General features: G+C 38.6%; 1 protein-coding gene across 1 annotated transcript in view; it reads right to left on the bottom strand.

The window, feature by feature from the left end:
- ADAMTSL1 (ADAMTS like 1) overlaps nt 1-21,980 on the bottom strand; it is a gene marked incomplete at its 5' end in the record, with an annotated part of 912,424 nt that overhangs the window by 323,314 nt on the left and 567,130 nt on the right. The window contains one exon of the mRNA XM_077765085.1: nt 10,030-10,075. Coding sequence (XP_077621211.1) covers nt 10,030-10,075 — 46 coding nt within the window. The remainder of the gene's footprint in view (nt 1-10,029; nt 10,076-21,980) is intronic.

Genomic DNA, 21,980 nt, shown 5'->3' with positions numbered 1-21,980 from the left:
GGGATGATGCTGGCTTAGAATAAATTAACTATGACCAGCTTAGGGGGCAAATCACCTATGGCTTTTAAATATACCAGAAGGATGCCAATAAGCAGAAATCAGTTGTAACAAGTATACATAACATACTGTAACAAATCAGTATGGAGTCCTTCGTACTATCTTGAGTTAAGGACAAGGGCAAAATCATCCTTAGCTGGGGAATGGAACTCTTGTAGAAGACCATCGATTACTTATCTTTGTCATATCAGGTGGCAGAAGGAACTAAAATTCATTGAGCATCTCCTGTGTATCTGCATTCCTGATTCTGATTCTCGTAAAGGAGTACTATGAAGTGAACATGATGACTCTTATGTCTACCTCATGACTGGAGAAACTGAGGCTGGGAGAAGTCTGAAGAGCTTGCCCAACGACAAAGTGAGGATCAGCAGAGCTACCCGGCCTGTCTTTCTGTCCATGGGGTCATGTTCATATGACACTCCTCCCAGAGAGGAAAAAATTGAGGGAGAGGATAAGAAATGCATTAAGAGAACACATTAAGGAGAAAGGAAAAGTCGAGAGACTTCAGAGGGGTCCAATAAAGACATGTCAGAAAAAGCATTAAAAGGAAAAGAAATGTGTGCAGCAGTCAAAAGAAGGCCTAGGGGAGAAGAAAAGCAGAAGGGCCCAACCCACTGGGGAGGAAAAAAAAAATTGGCTAGCTGCCTGGCGGCAAGCACTGCAGAGAGATCTGTATCCACCAGACAGATCTACCAAATGAAGGAATCTGTGAATCATTAAAAAAAGTTTATTTCTTTATGCCACAAATGATAAAACAGTTAGTCATAAAATATGAGGGTTTTTTTTTTCCCAGAGTAATTGCTGCAGATATTTTCAACCATTTATTCTAAATGCTTAGTGTTTAACTATTGAAAGAGAAATGATGTGTTTTGAACCAAAATCAACCTCCAGTTATCCACATGGCATGCTGTATACTTGCACTTAGAGATTAATTCATTTGCTGGATGGTCAAAGTTTAGTCAGCATTGGTGCTGACAGAGTTTGGACAGGGACACTGTCCTCAGAGAAACAATAAAAGTCACTTATCACTTCTTGCCCCCTAAAAAGTATTTTCCTTTGTTACTAATTTCCACATAAATAGAAAGGACTGTGGTCCAAGTCAAGAAAATAAAAATGTTCCTGGAAATGGGCTCCCTAAAGATCATCCTTTAGTTTCAGCAATAGTGATTCTCAATGTTGAAAGGGAAATACACACACACACACACACACACACACACACACACATACACGTGCGCGCACGCGCGCGCGCGCACACACACACATGCACACAAACCACAAAGCCAAAGCTCTACAAGTAGTTAAGTCGTCATTCTACATTCATCCTATCTTTGTGGTAAGCCAGACTCATTAGAGGGGACATTGATTGGTCCCCTGGGATATATTTCTGAGAACATATAGCAATTCCAACCAAACATTTGTCTGTCCAAAGATCGGCCAAGCTTTACAGCTGCCAGAGATGTAACTGTCCAGCTCATGGGCATCTATAGAAAGTCCATTTTCCTAGACTTCATCCGAAGGAAGAGGTGTTGTAAGTCTGCAGCTCTGTCATAGACAAGGACTAATACTCCTGTTTTAGGTACCTGGAACCTATTTACTTGGCAAAATAATCAAGAGAAGTTCCCCATGATGTTACACAATAAGGCTGAACTTTGGGAATTTCAAGTGACCTAATTTTCACTTTTATAAATAATGGATTATCCTGGAAAGAGTACTTTGCCACAGAAAGGGGGAGTTGAGGAAAGGAACTGAAGCAGGGCACAATCAACATGACTGAGTTGGGCACCATGCTGACTGCTTTTTAGCTATTTCCCCATATAATCTTCAGAAAAACTCAGTGAGGTATTTTTTTTTCAATGTTTCAGAAATAAATATATATTCAATCACTTTGAAAATATTTTACTCCAACCTCATTTTCTTTTTATATTTTTAAATGTATGCCAGTTATAGACGAATATGTGTCTTGTAAAAGATCTAACATGCTACAGAAGTATACAGAATAAAAAAAGGAAAGTCATTCTTAAGTTACTCAAAATCTCTCTCTGCATTACGTAATTATCATGATCAGTGATAACCACACCCCCAGACATACTTCAGTTTGGGGATTTTATTTATTTTATTTTTATTTATTATTTTTTATTTTTTTGATGTTTATTTTTGAGAGAGAGAGAGAGAGAGAGAGAGAGAGAGAGAGACAGATCGTAAGTGGAGGACGGGCTGAGAGAGGGAGCCACAGAATCTGAAACAGGCTCCAGGCTCCAAGCCATCCGCACAGAGACCGCAGAGACCAACGCAGGGCTCGAACTCACAAACCATGAGATCGTGACCTGAGCCGAAGTCTGACGCTTAACTGACTGAGATACTCAGAGTCCCTGATTTTTTAATTTATTTTTAATAAAACAGTTGTTAATTATAATCCTTTACTTATTTGTTTTAAAATGTTTATTTATTTTTGAGAGACACTGAGAGCACAAGTGGAGGAAGTGCAGACAGAGAGGGTGACAGAGGATCCAAAGCAGACTTTGTGCTGAGAGCAGACATCCCGACGCCGGGCTTGAACTCATGAACCATGAGATCATTACCTGAGCTGAAGTCGGACATCCAACCAACTAAGCCATCCAGGCGCCCTCAGTTTGGGGGTTTCTAAAAACTGACTTAGATCATATTAAAGATACTACTCTATAAATTGTTTCTTTCACACTTAAAATGCCTTGGATAAACTTTACAGGTTTGTACTTCCAGATCTGACTTACTGTTTTAAATAACTGTTTAGTGCTCCACGGTGTGGACATACCACAGTTTATTTAACCAGTCCCCCTCCATTTGTTCCCAATTTTTAAACTACCATAAATAGTGCATGAACAAACATCACTTGGACATACATAAAAAGGGTATTTTTACAGGTAAGAAAACAGAGGTTAACGAATTTTGTTCAAAAGCACATCACTACTAAACTGCAGCCCCAGGACTCAGAGAAGCCAATATTCTTTCTGCTCTATGTTACTGCTTTCCGTCTTTGTGTCCATGGGATTGAAAAATGAAGTGTGTCCTTTAAATCACTCTCCCCTCCTCTTAGCCACAATCCCAATGGCCTCTCAGAGACTGCCATTACAAGGCTAATGGGTAAGGAAAGGCTGGTCTCCATTTTGTTATATTAACTTACAAATGAAGTCCTAATAAAGTTACTTGGAAGAGACGTGCTATCAGAGTTTAATGTGAGAGTGCTCTCTCTCTCTCTCTCTCTCTTTCTCTCTCTCTCAAGGAAGATACAATACAAGGAAAATTCCTGCTTTTCAGCTAGATGGATCATTAAGGAGGGAATCACGAATTAATCCAGCAGGAAGCACATTTCTTAGGGCCAGTGCTACAGAGTCTAGTCAGCCTTGGGGAGAGCCATTTTGGATGCCCAGCGTGCCCTCTGGAAGCGCCCTATATATGTAGTAGGGGGAGGATTCTGAACATTTATGAAGAAGAAACCAATATTCTTTCCCTCAGAACTTCTTTCTCAGTTAAGAAACATGTTACTTGAGGTTAAAAAAAAAAAACAAAACCCTACTGCCTTTCATATACTTCAGTCAGAGACTGACTGGCTCTGGGTCTGGGAGAAGGAAACACACAGAAGGGGGGTGATCAGAGCAACCCCCTGTCTGTCAGCCTTCTGGTCCTTTTGCAAACAATGCCTGTCACCCTTACTGAGAGGCTAGCAATGCCTCTTACAGAATAACACGTAGGAGGAAGTTCAGACTCCTCAGAGTGGATGAGTACCTCTTTCTCTGTCCTATACCTCATATCATACTTCATAAAATGACCTACCAGTGCCTCAAAGAAGCTGGGTTAGTTCATGCCTCCCCCTTCACACATACTACAGGGCCCCAATGTCACTTCAGAGAGAATTTCTTGACCACCCCATATGCAGCGACTTCCCCTTTGTCACTATTTATGCCATTATCCTGCTTTATTTCCTTAAGAATCATTCACTATCTGAAGCTGCCACACGTCTCTTTCTTTATTTGTTTATCATCTGCTTTCTCTCATGAGAGAATAAGCTTCATGAGAACATGGGCTAATCTTTCTCTCTAGCTATGATATTCCAGTGCCTAGAAAAAGTGACTGGGACACTGTAGGCTACAGCAGAAATTGTTGAACAAATACCATTCCCACTTTTTATACACTGTCTCTCATTGTAGCTGGAAAAATTCTGTCATCTTGAAAACTTTGACTCAAATGTCACCTTACTTAGGATGTCATTCATTCATTCATCATAAGTGTTGAATGCCCACCACGTGATACGGGTTGCTAAACTTCATCTGTCCATAGCCCCTTGAATATCTCGGAATTTTTTTATGGCACCCCTAGCCCAAAGGGAATACCTAACACTTCCATTGATTAAGTAGTTAGGTCCAAACACCTCAACAGGTATTTGTACCCTCACACTAGCCCTTTGAAAAGGACCATACACATACTTGAAGGAAAAATGAGATTTTCTTTTATTCATAAATAACCAGGTTTACTTACTAATGGTAAGTCTGCACTCGTTGAGTATTGGAAAACCTATTAAAGTATGAAATCCGATTGGACAATGCCACCCTCATCTCCTGTCCCACACTGATGTTCTCTCGGTACTTGATTTTTATCAAAGCTTCAGGAGAACCGAATGTGAGGCTTGTTCTCCAACTTTGCAAAGACAAGATGTCATAGAAAAGAAGCCAGCATGATCTACCAGTTTCCATCGTGCCCAACAAATGCCAAGTGTTGCTGTGGTTCCCTTGAATGTTTGAAAACTCCCATGGCAGCCCTGTCAGTTTGCTATGTTCCTGGGTACACAGTTTCACAAGCATATCATCAGACACTTTGTGCTAGGCACTGGCATGGTGAGAAAAGCAGACAGGGCCTTTCTGTGACCTCTCAGCACAGAAATCCCTGCCCACTCATCTCTGGGAGGGCTCTAGAAGAGATATGGAAATATGGCTTCCCAACTTTAGTCTTAGGGACGTTTGTTTTTTTAAAAAACCAGTCAAGTGTGAAAAAAATAAGATAAAAGCAGAGAGGGAGACAAACCATAAAAGACTCTTTAAATACAGAGAAGAAGCAGGATTGCTAGGGGTTGGGGGGGAACGGACAGTCTAGATGGGTGATGGGCATTAAGGAGGGTATTTGTTGGGATGAGTACTGGGTGTTAAATGTAAGTGATGAATTACTAAATTCTATTCCTGAAACCAATACTACACTATATGTTAAGTAACTTGAATTGAAAAAAAGAAAAACCCATGACCACCGCCAGCTACCACAGGCACCTTGGCTTATTATGTTGCTAACTGTGGTCACTGTTTCTGAAATGTCAACTCTTATGAAGACTAAGGATGGTGACAAAGAAACAGTTTATAAGTAACATGATATTAGTCTAACTTTGAAAGTCCTTTTAAAATGTCTAACTAAGATTAAGGGGCTCAGATGTGAGGTCTAATTTGAATAAACATGAAGAAACCTTTTTTGAGGGTCCCCCTGGGAAGATCTGAGACTTAAATGACTCACTTGGGTGGTTTGCTAGTGCACACCTATTGTTCTTCACAATAGTACCCTTAGTCTTTTCTTCCAGAGAGAGAGGGTCTTGCCACCTTCCTAGACAAAAGTGAGGACTGTGAAATGGGAAAGGTTGGATGTACTACATCCTTAGAAATGAAAATGATCTGCTTGAACCTGATAGAAATAGTAGCAGAAGGTGGCATGACTAGAAGAACCAGACAAACATCATGGGAACTTTCTTTACTGATACACCCTGTCTATAGAGTGATTAACAAAAAATCTTAAAAGTATGTGAACTGACTTTCCAGGGCAACATAGAAAACTCACAAACCTGAGGAGAGTTTTTCTCCTCCTCAGCCTTGGAGAATAAGAACCCAAAGAAATGTCATATGCCGCACCCACAAAGAATAGAAAAAGAGGGTGAGTCTTTGGAGAAGTGGTTCGGAAGAGCCCCAGAAAGCTGCCAGGGACTAAGGGTTGACCTGGAGGCTTACCTAAAAAGGGACTCTAGAGTTTTTTCCAAACAGGTATTTAAAAGGAGAATATTTAACTAAATTGCCCTGAACTTCTTAGTTTGAGAAATTGGAATGTGATTATGAAAAGATTCTTTCTTATGAGATGTTTTGTTTGTTTTTTGGCCATGTCACTCCTGTCATGGCCAAAAGCCAGAAAAAAAAAAAAAAACCTTTAAATGATTTGAAGACTTTAGATTCTCATAAAAAACTCAATGTCAGTTTGATTCTACAAGCTGTAAAGAGTTGGCTCAGGTAACACTATGGGTTTTAAATAATATTAGGTCAGAGTCTTAGCCTACATCTGTCCGTGAAAGTGCTCATAAGGATAGTAAGGAAATTGTGGGCTGTTTCTGAAAAGCTTGAAGGACGGGGTAGGCACACATATGCTCATGATGCATTAGGCATTCATCTACTTAGGAGAGTTTGGATCCTTTCCACTATTTTAAAAGCTATAAAGAAACAGAATGGACATTATGGAGATTCTTAAATAACATTATGGTATTTAAAAAATAGCCCCAATATATAAGATATCACTACTATAAAAGGGATAAAGAAAACCAATGAGCTAAAGTATATTTCCATTAGGTATTTTTATACCATTTCTAAAACAGTCAATACCGTTTTTAAAAATTTAAGAACTGCAGCTATTTGATTCTTTTAACCAATTAGCAGTTGAACTATATGGCACCTAGCGTCCTACATAGAAAGAGAGAGATGAAGTAGGCAAAATTTTCCACTGGACAGTTACTCTTACTCCCAATTATCATGCCTTCTAGTTCCTTGCATTCTCCCTGGTCAGGTGTAAAAAATATATATACTTTTCATTCATCTTGGTCTCTCTCAACCCATTTCATCAGTACTTTGACTATAAGTCACCTCCAATGTGAGTCTTCTCTGTTCCTGCCCCAATGCATTGCCATACTACCGGACTAAGTCTTAACATCCTTCTGTCCTTGTTCTCAGTCACATCAAGCTTTTGGCCTCAGCTGAGCCCCTTCATTGCCCCCTAACAATTCCTTATTTTGCTTTGCTGGCTTTTACTTGATTTCCCCAGTGGCTGTTGTAGGCCTTCAAGTTCGACTCACCTCCTTCACTGTCAGCAGGTGATGGAGAAAACTCTACAAGGAAGCTTGAGCTTGTGCCTCATGAGCAGCCTCATCTTTTCCCTTCTTCAAAATCTTCCTATATCCTCAAACTTCCTCTCTCAATTTCCTTCTATTTTCTCAGAGTGAAGAGTATGTCCTTTGCCTTTACCAAGATTCCTCTTATTGTCACCCACTGTCTCCTTTGGGACCTGGGGCATCAAGCATCCCCTTACACCCTCATATCATCAGTCTCTCCTTTTAGATCAACGTATCTCTCAAGGTTTACTCACTGCAAACAGACCGACTACCCACATACCTTTATGTGACTCCATAAATAATGAGATACCTCTATTAACACTTAATAAGAATAGCTTATACCCATCAACTCCATTTTCTCCTTGATACTCATTTTTTTTTACCCCCCATGATCTTGATTTTGTTCCTAGCACACTATAGAAACTGTTCCTCCCGTGGGGTTTTTTCAGTCTTCAACCTATTGGCAACATTTATCCCACTGAACACCTTTATGAAGTTTTATTTCTTCTGGTACTTCTCTATTGTGTCTGTTGTGGCTTACCTGGCACTCTTGTTCTCATTCTATCTGAATACAGATATTCACCAAAGTTCTGAGCTTCTCTCCTCTAAGGATTCTACATGCGCTCCCTTAAGGTACTGCTTCCAAATCTTCAAATTTTATGCATCTCATTTGTTTTTCTATGGCTTGTGCCCTGATCTCCTTCCTGAGCTCAAATCCTCATTGCACAGTTGAATATACCATCTACAAGTTCAGCCTGCATGTCAAACTCAATACTGTCCCTAAATCAAATTTGTCATTTCCCTCTCCCAAGCCTTCTCCCAACATTCCTACTTTTGACAACAGTATCCACCATTTTTTTCAGAACCCTGGCCGTCCATTATATATTCAGCAAATTTCCATCATGTACTTAATATGTGTGAGTCAACAGTTCCAGGCACTGGGGATAAAGGAGAGAACAAGATGAATGAGGCTCCTATCCTCATGGAGTCCACATTCTAGAGTTAGAAAACAGAAAACAAATAAGTAATCAAAAAAGATAAATTTTGGTAGAGATTAGTGCTACAAAGAAAGTCAAAGTGCTGTAAAGGAAGTAAGATTGACGGCTGTGAGAGATGGGATTAGGCAGTGGGACAAGCACATCAGATAAGGTGGTCAAGGAAACTGCTCTGAGGAGGTTGCATTTGAGCTGAGATGGGAATAAGGAAAATGTGAGCCATGTAGCTAGTGAGAAAGAGTTACTCTAACAGAGGACAGGCCAGTTTAAGAGCTCTAAATATGCACACACCTCTCTGTTTCCTTTACTCTCACTTCACCTTTTCATTCTAATTTAAATTGCTTGTTAGGTCTTACAAAGTGACCTTAATTTTGACCTCTCTTGCATCTATTTCCCTTTGGTTTAAGCTCTGATTTCTTCTTGCTCCTCCTCCACTTCCTGTTCCAGAGCTTTCCTCAGATCACTACGGAATTAATCTTCCTGAAGTCAGAGAAACTACAATATCATACTCTTGCTCCAAAGCCTCTAGTGAACCCTCATTATTCACTGAACTAATATAAACTTGGAATCCTAACATTTAAATTTGTTCAAGGTGTAACCTCAAAATATCTTTCAATTCTTTTCTTCAATACTGGTTTTTTTTTTTTAAATCTTTTTATGTTTATTATTGAGACACAGAGAAACAGAGCATGAATAGGGGAGGGGCAGAGAGAGAGGGAGACACAGTATCTGAAGCAGGCTCCAGGCTCTGAGCTGTCAGCACAGAGCCCGATGCGGGGCTCGAACCCACAAACCATGAGATCATGACCTGAGCTGAAGTTGGATGCTTAACCGACTGAGCCACCCAGGCACCCCTCTTCAATACTGTTAGGCACAATCCTTTCCAAATTCATATGTGGAACACACCTTAAACATTTCTGCATCCCAAGTTGCCCATTGTGTCCCCTCTGCTTGGACTATCACCCCTCACACTCAGGGTGGACCAGTCACCGCCCTCCTGGTCCTCTAAGCCGTATCTCAAATCACTTTTTCCTTGAAGACTCTTCAGAGGTCTCTCCATTTTTAACCCACAAAGAACTTTATCTCTTTATTGCAGCATTTGCCATACTTTGTGCTTGAGTATGGTTATGTGCACCTCTATCTTCTCTCTCTGCATCTCCTACTTTATCACAGATGTTTTAAGACAGTGACCACATGCCAATTTCCCTTACACTAGTGTAGTGCCTCATACAAGGATGGTATTGAATGTTTTTTGTTGAATAAATGATTGAATGAATGAATGATTTTGTCAAATCTGAGTTTGATTAATACTTATTTCATGAGACCCTAGTGGTTTCCCTTTTTATCATTCCTCTTATTGGTTCTCAAGAGACTTAGATGTGAAAAGTCAGAAAGCAGAAAAGAAATACAGAGCCCCTGTTTTGAAATGGCCTAGTTAGCTTCCATCTGGCCAAATGATTGAGAGTTTATATTGAGGAGAATTAAAAATATGTATTTTATTTATTTATTTATTTATTTATCTTTATTCNTCCAAAGCAGGCTCCAGGCTCTGAGCTGTCAGCACAGAGCCCGATGCAGGGCTCGAACCCTCAAACTGTGAGATCATGACCTGAGCCAAAGTCGAACAGTTAACCAACTGAGCCACCCAGGTGCCCCCAAAATATGTATTTTTAAAGGCTGCATCAACAGTATAGTGGGAGATAAATAACTCTTATTGAAATACTAATTGATTGCTGGTTCAGGATACATAAAACTGCTTAGCATTATTCAGTTCTTAAAAAATATATGATCATAATCATAGAAGTGAGCCTCAATACTTACCACATTACTGCATGTTCTATATCGGATATTTCTTCCCTCACAGCTCCTAGGTCACAAAAAAAAAAAAAGAAAGAAAGAAAGAGAAAGAAAAAAGAAAAAACTCATTACTACTGTGAAAGGCTCAGAATTGAAGCTATTTTCTTATGAAAACAATTTTCTCTTAAGAGTAATGTAAGAGTCTTTCTTTTCTTCCGAGTAGCAATGTTCTTACAGAAATTGCTATCAATACTAAACAGAGCAGATCACAAGGAGTTGTACATATAAACTGATTTCTCCATGAGGGCTGAAACTAAGCATTCATTTTGCTTCAAAAATTTTTTCAAAATAAGTACTTATAGTTAGTGCTTATTAGCCAAATAAATATTAATACATAGTTTTCTGAAAATAAATCCATTATTTCTAGTATAAGACTAAAGAGATATTTCACTGAAAAAGCTTAGACCTGGGATATGGTAAAAATGAGACTTAATATTCAACAAGTCTTAAAATTACACACCTAAGGACATTAAAACTCATAGTTCTTAAAGAATTATTTTTACTTCCAGAATACACGCTCATTGTAGAGGTTGTGGAAAAGAAAGATTACAAAACAAAATCCCCTGTAGTTGTCTGATCTAAAGATAATCACTGTTATTTTGATTTACTGATTTTTTTCACTCAGTGTAGAAGAAATTACATCACCTATACCATTTTGTGGTTTGGGTGTTCTTTTCCACTTCAATTTTTGGAAGCATTTTCCCACACTACAAAATAACTTTAAAGATACAGTTTTGAGAGCTACATAATATTCTGTTAAATGAGATAGGCTAATTTGTATAATCATTCTTTCATGACTTGCCATTAAAGTAATTTCCAGTGAGGGGGTTGATAAATGATAGTGTGATAAACTATGTCCATCCATATAAGTGTTTTTATCCGAGTTTCTGACTGTGGCTATAGAATAGATAAATTTCCAGAAGGGGAATTACCAAACTAAAGAGAATGAACTTTTATAAGGCTTTTGATAAATATTGCTAAATTGCATTCCCTAAAAGTTGTGCCATTCCTAACTCCCATCAGCAATACAAGGGAGTTTCCATTTTACTGAATTTCTGTGAACAAAAACAATTTTTGATTAAATATGCAATGATGACACTTAAAACAAGAACAAGCAGTACTCTGCTCTCTGCAAAATAAGTCATACTTTTAACAAAACAAGGAGAAAGACAATACAAAATGCTAAGAGAATTATTATACTAATAACTAACAGTTATGATAAATTCCAGGTACATTTCTAAGTTCGGTATATGTTTTAATTTATTTAATCTTTTCAAGAACTCTGGGAGGCAGGGTACAATTGCACTCTTTTTACAGATGAGAAAACTGAAGTTCAGGGATGTTGAGTAACTTCCCAAAATCACACAAGTGTTAAATAATAGAGCTGAGATTTGAAACCAGAACATGCACTTTCAGAGCTTACACTCCTAACCATGATGATTTATACCTCCTCATTTACCTGTTTATTCAGCAAACATCCACTGATCTCCTATTATGTGCTGGGCAATGCATTTACTTCTGGGAATACAAAGAAGAATGATTACGACTTTGTCTTTCCTATTAAAAAAAAAACCAGTCATGTTGTTATAATTCAGTGTAGGAAAAGCTAGATAGTATTTGTGTTAGGCCTCGAGGATGTTAGCAAAAAGAAAATAGCAACTGAAAATACAATAGCACTAAGCCTGTCTTAAAAAGATAGAAAGGTCCCAGGCTGAAGACTGTGACCAGGTTGAGAATATTAACACACATTAACAACAGAATGTGGGAAAGGAAAGGAAGGGCTGGTTAGGCATTATAATCATAGAAAAGAAGAGAATCATGGAGATATATGGTTGTCTGCACCCAGCCCAGCAGTGTCCAGACCAAAAACCAATGAGTTTCATGTCCTCCAGGACCCATTGGCAAGGATGTTGCTATCATGGTACAGATGCCTCATGCTAACTTAGCTGATGTCAATGAATGTTCTGTTCATCCCAGGGATACCCCTCATTACGATGCCATGTTGACCAAGCAACTTGCCAAGAGTGATCTGGTTTCTTAGGACTGCCGAGAGGCACAATGTGCTTATCATGTTCACATAGGTATTTTGTTGGTCCATGTGATAGTTCTACTTTTCATTGCAAGTTAATAAATAAAGTAGCATTCTAGTTTGAAACATTAATCTCATGGGTCAAGTCATTGTGAGTCCACCTCCAAGAGCAGATCTGTTCTTGGTATGATTACTGAAAATTACCAGACTTCTGAGTCTAAAAAGATGAGAAGTAGGTTCCAGTTGATGGTACATTTACAAGGTAATGAATTCAACAACCCAGAGGCCTTTGGTGGCATGCCATTTAGACAGTGGTCTTGGCTGAATGTGATAAGTTTTTCAGCTGTATAATTCTGAGTACATATGTGACATCATGTAATGGTTCAGAGTACCCACTTTGAAACCAGAATCCTCTTTCTGGAATCTTGACTCTCTTCTGCAGTTTCAATATTTCAGTTTTATCATCTGTAAAATGGGATAATATGCCTTATTTCCTGGGATTGTCATGGAAATTAACTGACTTAATATTTGAGAAGCACTTCTAACAGTGCCTGGCACACCACAGTAAGCATTTTGTAGACATCTGACAAATTAATTGTGTAACAGATATAAAAACATAATAGATACTGAAAAAGGTTTAAGGATATAGAGAGAGGAAACCACAGGAAAGGCAAAGAAGTATAAAAAGATATGGTTTTGCTTTGCTGGAGTTTGGGATTTATGTGGGAAATTACAGATGAGAGAAATACCTTCTAATTTTGAACTTGGCAATAGGCAAAGGGGAACCACTCGATGTTTTAAAAACGAGGAGACACAATGATGACTTCTTGCTTTAAAAAAGTGAACTCTGGTATTAATCATTAAGACCTTAAAGCTCTATGTTTTCCACCTCTTTTTATTTTCTTTTCCTAACCTTATCCCCCTGAAGGAATAATGAAAACAATGCTAAATTAGGAGTTCGTGGGATGTAGGTCGTAAACTTGCTCTTCTCCTTGCATAAGCCTGTTGCCCTCTCAGGGTCTTACCCTTCTCATCTGTCAAATGTATGTTGGACTGGTGGGATACAAACTGGTGATCACTAACTCAGATAATTTACAAAAGCTCTGCTCAAATGCAAAAAAGTTATTATAGAGAGATCATTTACCAAAAACCAAACCAAACCAAAACAGAAAAAACAGAAAAATACCTGCTTCAATAACTTAAATGAGCTTTTCCCCATATATTTTCAATTACAAACACACATTTTAAAAGCATCCTGGGAAGATAGATGTGAGGGCATAATATAAAAGATTGATTTGAACCCTTATTTAGCAAAAATAGAACGCAAAGAGAAACCTTTGCTGCAATTTCCAAAGAGTATCCTATAATTGTCAAACACCTCATATTGATTTACATAATTTGTTTCCCTGAATTAAGCCTTGCCTCTACTATATAGTATTACTTATTTACTAAGAACTTATTTTATTTAATTGACTTAAATATGATACAAAACTGGTAATGCTGGATTTTGGAAAGGCCCTCATTATTGAAAGACATTATCAGATTGTGGGTAACAATTGTAATTCTAGCCTCTATGATACACTGAGCGCCTCCTAAAGGTGTTCCATCCAGGGTTACATATTCTGTGTACATTATCAATAAACTTCCGAGAACTCTGAAAGGTTTTATCATTCCCCTTTAATAGATGAGAAGATTGAGGCTGACAGAGATTAGGAGGCTTACTGAAATATCCACAGGAAAGAAAGAACCAGGGATTGGAACTCAGATTTGTCTTAACTTCAAAGCATGTAAATCAAAAAAAAGGAACAAGATATACTTAAGATGTGTAAAATATTAAGACTAGATTAAATCTGAGAAATCAAGCAGAGTGTTGGTCTGGAGGTTAACTGCACCTTATTGTTACCATATCAATTTATCAACTGCTCCTCAGTTCTGGTAAATTCACTTCTAGTAAGTAAAGGATACCTGTACACACTATACATCGGAACATCTCCAAGAAAACCACACTCCTCTATAAAATGTCACATGAAAGAACTTCAATGCAGAGAAGCTTATACTTTTTAAAAGTTCAAATTTATTACACCTGAATATAAATTTTATTTAAGTTAATGAAGTGAATATTCCATCGTAAGGATTTAATTTGTGCTAAGTGTTGATTTCTTCATCCAAGTCATTTATCTGGGCTCAAAAGCATCATTTGAGCATCAAGCAGTAAAAAAATATTTTCTTCCTTCCTTAACAGTTCGTTAGTAGAAAACAGCCAAATGGTTTCTTATACATTTAAACAAAATAAAATTCACCCTTGGGAATGAAAACAAACAGAAATTTCAATCCAACATGGTTTCCAACGCAAGTTAGAGGCCACTGATAACAGAGATTTTAAGTAAATGCATCTTCTCACTGTGAACAATAGAATATTTTCAGGACTGTGTTTAGTGAGCTAAGGACGGTACCAGTTAAGGACTCAGAACTGGTTCAAGTATGAAAGAACAAAATATAAATATTCAAACATATTCCAAACTGAATTTGTATGCAAAGTTCCTTATTTATTCATTTAAGCACTTTACTCCTAGCTAGCCATTTATTAATTTTGACCTAATTCCTTCTCTCTAAAATGGTAATCACCTCAATCACAAGCTATTAATTGTGAATTATTCAGATTTTAACACACTTAAAATGAGATTAGTGTATGCTTAAGGCACACTTTAACACTCATTAACACATAACAAACCATCTGAACTCTTCCAATTCTTAAAATCCTGATATTATCTTCGTTTCAGTTACCATAATTTAACAACCACAGAAGAAATGAATTGCCATGGAAAATTAAAAGCTCTCCTTCCAGGCGTTAGCAATTTGCTGGTCCCCCTCTTCCCCACCCTCCCACGTACATAATTTAAGCCCTTAATAGAGGGAGTCGTATTCAACTTGTCTCTCATTAAGAATAAAAAAAATTGGGTAAAACACACCAATTTTTACCTCAAGGGTCTCCTCACTTTCCTCCCTAAGCAAACAGAGTCTTTTGGAGACACAGCCAGGTTCATCCTTGGGGTCAGTGAACAAGTTTTAGGAAAATGTGGGAACTGTGTATTTAAGACTCCAGAGTTCTTAAGGACAGCCACTCAGGAAACTTTGCCTTTGATTTTGAAAAAGTAAAGAGGGGTGCTCAGTAAGAACACATTACTGTATTTCTTGGAATATCTCTTGTCTTTCAAATATGGACTCATGGGCAAAGAATTGTAAAATATGAGCATTCATCTGCTTATCTCTCTTTTTTTAGTTATCCAAAAGGAAACCATGACTCTTCACAAGAGAACAGGTATAACCCATATCAGCAATTCAAGCTGACAGAAAGACTCTGGACTCTGGATCCTTTAGATCTTGGATCCTAAAATGAACATAGATTAGACAAGGCAAGCAGACTTATAGCTGAAAACAGAACTTCACGTGGTATTAGTGCACGGTTTTCCTCTTCAGTTTGAGCAGGTCAGTATTCACTGGAGTTATCTTTCGGAAGGATGTCCCTAAGAAGCCAGTGAAAGCACTTCTACATTTCTGGGACTTTTCACAAAGACCTCAAGAGGAGTAACAAATTCTGAGAACACTGAAGAGGACCAAGTGCAAACGCACTGTTGGGCTGCTTTTCATTTTCCACAGACACATTATTGTAAGAGGTTCTTTCAGGAAACAACACTTGATACCAATCAACTTAGCCATGTAAAAGTTACATGAACCTCAGGACCCTGCTGTCCTCATCCATGGGTCAAACTGGATGCTAAAACCTATGATCTAGAACTGGAGTCTGTGCATCATGGGTGGTTGGTGGTGATCTTGCCTGGCATGGGGAAAAAATGGAGTTAGAGGACAGGCCACCATGGTGGGTTTCTTAAGTTCCACATTTCTTCTTTCTTTTAGATCTGTTACACTCTTTCACTTAAAAAAGTAATGCTATAATTCTCTGCATTTTATTCCATGTTTATATAATTATTATTTAATTCTAATTTAGAGTGTCTTTCATGAAAATAAAAATGAGCCTTGTTGATGTGGAAACTTTATTTCTATGGTGCTTGGTCCCAGCAAGAGGAGTCAGTCCAGCACCTCCCTCAAAAAATATCTACAGTGGCACCTGGGAAGCTCAGTTGGTTAAACGTCTGACTCTTGATTTCGGCTCAGGTCATGATCTCATGGTTTGTGAGTTGGAGCCTCCTCTTCGGGGTCTGCATTGACAGCATGGAGCTTGTTTGGGATTCTCTCTCTCCCTCTCTCTGCTCCTCGCCCATCTCTCTCTCTCAAAATAAATCAATAAACTTTAAAAAAATACCTACATAAAAACAGAGTAGAATGGTAATTATCAGAGGCTTGGGGGTGGTAGAATTGGGGAGATGTCATTTAAGGGTACCCACTTGGAATTAGTAGATAAACAAGTCATGGAAATCTAATACACAGTATAGCGATTATGATTTCATTTCTATGTGGAATCTAAAAAGCTAAACAATTGAATAAACAAACAAAAAAGCAGAATCAGAACCTATAAATACAGAGAATGAGCTGATGATTATCAAAGGGAAGGGGGTTAAAGGATGGGAAAATGGGGGGAGAAACAAGTCAACACATTGTATAGCTTTAAATTGTATAATGTTCTATATCAATGATATCTCAATAAAAATGTATCTACAGATAACTATGTTTATGTTGTATGTTCATTATATACTATACCTCTAAATAATTTAAGATGTTCTAGTATGCATACCTAGTGAGCGCTTTATTAACATTAATAGATTTGAAGTATTTTAAACAAACATTTACTGAGTATATGTTTTCTCTGGATAATGATTTTGAATCCCTCTGCCAGCCCCCAACAGTCATGAACTCCCAACCATGTATCTTCCTTATAAGATTTTCCACAACAAGTAATGTTTAATCTGGTGACAATTGCAAATGAGAAATCGATCTTAAACATTAAGAGTGTCTTTGACCTTCTTTGTGGCAAATTTCAACGTTTTCCCTCCAAAATTCTAAGAATAAGGCATCTGCAAAAAACACAGCCACCCATGGAAACGTACTCTTGAAACAAGGAGGGGACAGGACTTTGGTGCTATAGGACTTTCAAATGCATACATAAAAAACACCTCTTCCTTTAATCATTTAGTTGAAAAGTCCTCAAATCTCACACAGAATGGCCTATTCATTTTGCACCACCTCTTCTGCGTGTGATGCATCACGTGGCTCCGACAGATTAGTGCTAAGAGAGAGATTTAGCTTTTTTTTCCGGAGTCGATAGATATACAAGCCAAACTATTATGACAACTTGATAAATGTGGCTTTTGAAAATGCTTTCTGTCATAATAATACAACAAACAACAAGGAGGCATGCTGCCAGGCATCATCCATCAGTAGGTGAGCTGGCTGGGAACAGACACAGCCCTGATGCCATACGAGTTCTTCTCAATCCGCCAGAGGCTCTAACGTGGCCGAAGGAGCCAAAAAACCAGTTGGCCTAAAAGCTGCATTTTCAAAACAGTTTTAAACAGAAGAGGGGGTAGCAGAGGCCCAAAGTTTAAAACAGTGCCATAAATGGAGGCCTTGACTTAAAAGTGTTTCTTTGGCATAGGTAACATATTTTGGTGACCTTAGTCTTATAATTCAATACTTCTGCTCTATACTAATCTCTCATTATAGAACATTCTGAATGCTGCGCCAGCTTGGAGACCCTGGTTTATGTATACAGAGGGGGTGACTACAACTTCATGTAGAGAATGAATTCAATATGAATGGGAAATGCTATAGGTTTGGGGAAAACATTCTGTGAAGGCATGCCCTCAGGTTGTTTGATCTTCTCTCTACCATAGAGAACTAAGGAAGTCATCTCTGTTACAGATTCTCCAGCAGCCGCTAAGAGGCTACAGTGCTGTTAAATTAAAACGTAGACCCACATGAGGATATTATAGACTGAATTTTGGAGTTTGTCTTGTGAGTTTCAAATTGGTTTATTTTCTATCATGAGTGCTTGGTATGTTCTAAATTACAACAAGAAAAATCACTGCCAATTTTTCCCCCCAAACAAGTATGATTTTACATATCTCTGCCTGTTCTTCAAAGACCAACATGTTACAACAAAGCATCGAGTTCTCACAACTATGGGCTGAGGTTATGAAAATGAGGAGTATGCTCATGTAATCAACAAAGAGAAAAGCAAGAACAATGACAATATAAACCATAGTGATCATGCCCAACTTCTAATGAAGCCAGAAACTGCTCCAAGCATATTGCTCAGAAAATCTAATGAGGAAAATGTACAATAAGCAGCCTCACAGTGAAAATGAGCCCCTGTGCAGGGTTTCTGGTTAACAAGCTTTTGTATAATGCTTTCAGATTTATAGTCACTTCACACATTTATTGAGCATCCAATCTGAACCCGTACTATGCAATACTGGAAAGATAGAAAAGTGATGGCCTTTTTGATCCTTTCAAAGTTATAATTTAGTTTGAAAAAACTCTACATCAGGCCACATAAAACACACAACAGTATAATGCATAGTCAACAACTAATGGGCATAGTCTGGACACTAAATACAAAAGGAATTGGATAAAGGGACAAGCTGGTGAGAGGAAAGTACTTAAGAAGGCAAGATCTTAGGTAAGATGGGCCATAAGTATCCCAAGAATGTGATGGGAGAAAGGGTTACTCAAGAAACAGTCCCACAGTGGCTTCCTGGCCCTGATATCCTATTCAGCAAATTCACCCAGCATTGAACTGAGTATCTACTATGTGCAAGGCAGTAGAATATAAAGACAAGAAAGATAAAACCTGTGCTCATACCTGATAATATTATGGGAGACAGTGCCATACAAGAAACCATAACACATGCCAGTCTGTGTAAAGGTAACTCAAAGTGGTATGAACAAAAATGACTTATAAGTATAGCAAAATGAGGCTAAAGGCCATTGCTGAGTGTGTAATGAATTTTGCTAGCTGGGTATGGGCATGGAGGGACACTGTAGGTAAGAGGCTCATTAGAAGAAGTGGCAGAGATGGTCAGAGTGGCTAAAATGAACAAATCAGGAGACTTCAGATGCTGGTGAGGATGTGGAGACATGGACATCCTCCTACCCTATTGGTGGGAATATAAACTGTTGCAGCCAGTGATAGCATTGCTCAGAAACACCAAGTTCTGTCTGGTGCTCCTACTTCTTCTGGTGAGGCTGACTGGACAGAGACAGGAGCCACCTAATGTTCAGGAATCGTTCCCAAATAAGGCTGCATACCAGACCACTTGGAGAGGGCACCCTCCTACACTGTTGGTGGGAATGTAAACTGGTGCAGTCCCTCTGGAAAACACTGTGGAGGTTCCTCAAAAAAATTAACAATAGAACTCTCTGATGACCCAGAAATAGCTGCTAGGAATTTCTCCAAGGGATACAGGAGTGCTGACGCATAGGGGCACATGTACCCCAAGGTTCATAGCAGCACTCTCCACAATAGCCAAATCATGGAAAGAGCCTAAATGTCCATCAATTGATGAATGGATCAAGAAGATGTGGTTTATCTATACAATGGAATAAGAATACATGGCAATAAGAATGAAATCTGGCCATTTGTAGCAACGTAGATGGACCTTGAGGGTGTTATGCTGAGTGAAGTCAGTCAGAGGACAGATACCGTATGTTTTCACTCATATGCAGAACAGGGGAAACTTAACAGAGGACCATGGGTGAGGAGAAGGGGAAAAATAGTTAAGGAGAGGGAGGGAGGCAAACCATAAGAGACTCCTAAATACTGAGAACAAACTGAGGGTTGATGGGGGGTGGGGGAGAGGGGGAAATGGGTGATGGGCATGGAGGGGGGTACTTGTTGGGATGAGTACCCAATTTGACAATAAGTTATTAAAAAAGAAGAAGAAGAAGAAGAAGAGGCAGAGAGAAAACAATGTAGTCAGTATTTTAAAAGACCAGGACAGTCCTGTAGCTGGCCAGAACTGTTTTCACTTTTTAAAATAACATATTTTTGGTTTCTTTTATTTGCTTTTCTCCCCTGCAGTCTATGTTTTGATCTCTGAGTCCCAGTGCCTAGCAGAATGCCTAGTGTATGGTTAGTACTCCATAAACATTTCTTGAGAAGAGAAAAACAAAAAAGGAAAGAAGGAGGGAGGAAAGACAGGTAGGAAGGAAGGAGGGGTGAGTGGGTCACAGTTAAAGAGAAGGCGTAGAACGGAAGGAAATGTTATCAAGATAATTTCAGGCCATGAAGAACTTTTGGTCTACTATTTGCTCTAAGTTTTGAACCCTGAAACCTGATTAAAATCTTTCCATAATAAAGTGAAAGTGAAAAGTGTACAATGACATGAAATAGCTACCAGAGAAGAGAAACTGGATTGTTTTCTTTGTTTGTTTGTTTTTTTGTTTTTTTTTTTTGCATGTTGTTTTCCTTTTATTTTTTTTTAATAGTTTATTGTCAAATTAGTTTCCACATAACCCTCAGTGCTCATCCCCACAAGTGTCCTCCTCCATGCCCCTCCCCCCCTCCCCCCACATCCATCAGTCCTCAGTTTTTGTCAGCATTCAAGCTGGATTGTTTTTAATAGACATGTTTATTTCCACACTTTCCAACTTACTCTCAGTCGTATGCATGACTGTGATGCATTTGCTCCCTCTGAAAGGTGGTGGGTTCAGGGCAGGGGGATTGCTGCCTTTGGCTTGAGATCCGCTAGCAGGAAGGACATGCACTTTATTATACATACACACATGCCATAAGGTTTGCAAATGATCTTACGTTTGCTCAGTAGCCAAAAGAGGCAAAGAATGAGAATAAAAACAAATGTGTTTTAGCAACATCAAGTCCAACTTTTCCATCTTCCCCATGAGGAAAATGTATATTATGAAACTCTAGGACTCTCACAACCTCACCCCATACAACCCTGGAGCTGGGAATTTATGAATTATTTTGGCTAGAGACAAAAGTTCTTCAATCCGCCCATTTCACCCAGATGTCCGTTGCAAGATGGGGGCCTGGAGAATAACAACATTTCTCTTTAAAACCATTTGTATTAAGAGCAGCTTTGTTCCTCTTCCTATCTGGCAGCAAAATGGGTTTTGCCTGCACATGTGGAGGAGAAAAGCTCTCTGTCTCAGGGTCACACATTCAATTTTAGAGTTGAAGGGCACCTTAGACATTCATCGAATATAAATATTTTTTGAACACCTATTCTGTTCCAGGCGCTGCCCACTTGACATCATGGAAGAGCAAATTAAATCCCAGGAAAACTGAAAACCCAGTCCAGTGTCACCTAGCTAGAAAATAATGGAGCCAAGATTCAAAATTAGTAGTTTGATATAAAAAATAAAAGGATAGTCCAAAAATAGGTTAAAGGCTCTGTTAGAGACAGTGAAACACAATGTTATGAGAGCCAGGTTCCCAAACGTGTGACTCTCTTACTAGGAAAAGATCCCAATCTTGACCTGTGAGTCTACCTCAAAACCCAGAGGTAGGGATTGGTTATGCAGCTATTTAAGGTTGACATATGTAGTTATGGGTTTCAGCTGATGATCACACATGACTATGATGTTACTTAGCATTCTATACTTATTCTTTCTGCCTCCAGGTAAAGCATCCTTCCCCCAATGTATGCAATTCTGGTATCCCTTATCTTTAGCTCTTTATATTAGGTGTCCCTTTAATTTCTATTAATCTCTTTCTCTTCTCCTTTATCATTCGCTCCCTCCTCCTTCCTTCCCACCACCCCCTTCTCCTCCAGTGGTGGAAACTAAGCAAAAGAGTTAGGGTTAAATAAACTCCTCCCCACTATTGCACGAATTGGGCCCAAATAGAGAAAAATAACAGATCTCAAGTACTATTAGGAAGCTTTTCTTTTTATTTTCTTTCTTTCTT

Source organism: Crocuta crocuta, unplaced genomic scaffold, assembly GCF_008692635.1.
Source record: "Crocuta crocuta isolate KB4526 unplaced genomic scaffold, BGI_CrCroc_1.0 scaffold687, whole genome shotgun sequence".
Classification (NCBI taxonomy): Eukaryota; Metazoa; Chordata; class Mammalia; order Carnivora; family Hyaenidae; genus Crocuta; species Crocuta crocuta.
The sequence above is the reverse complement of the archived record's forward strand: the minus strand, read 5'-3'. Positions and strand labels throughout refer to the sequence as shown.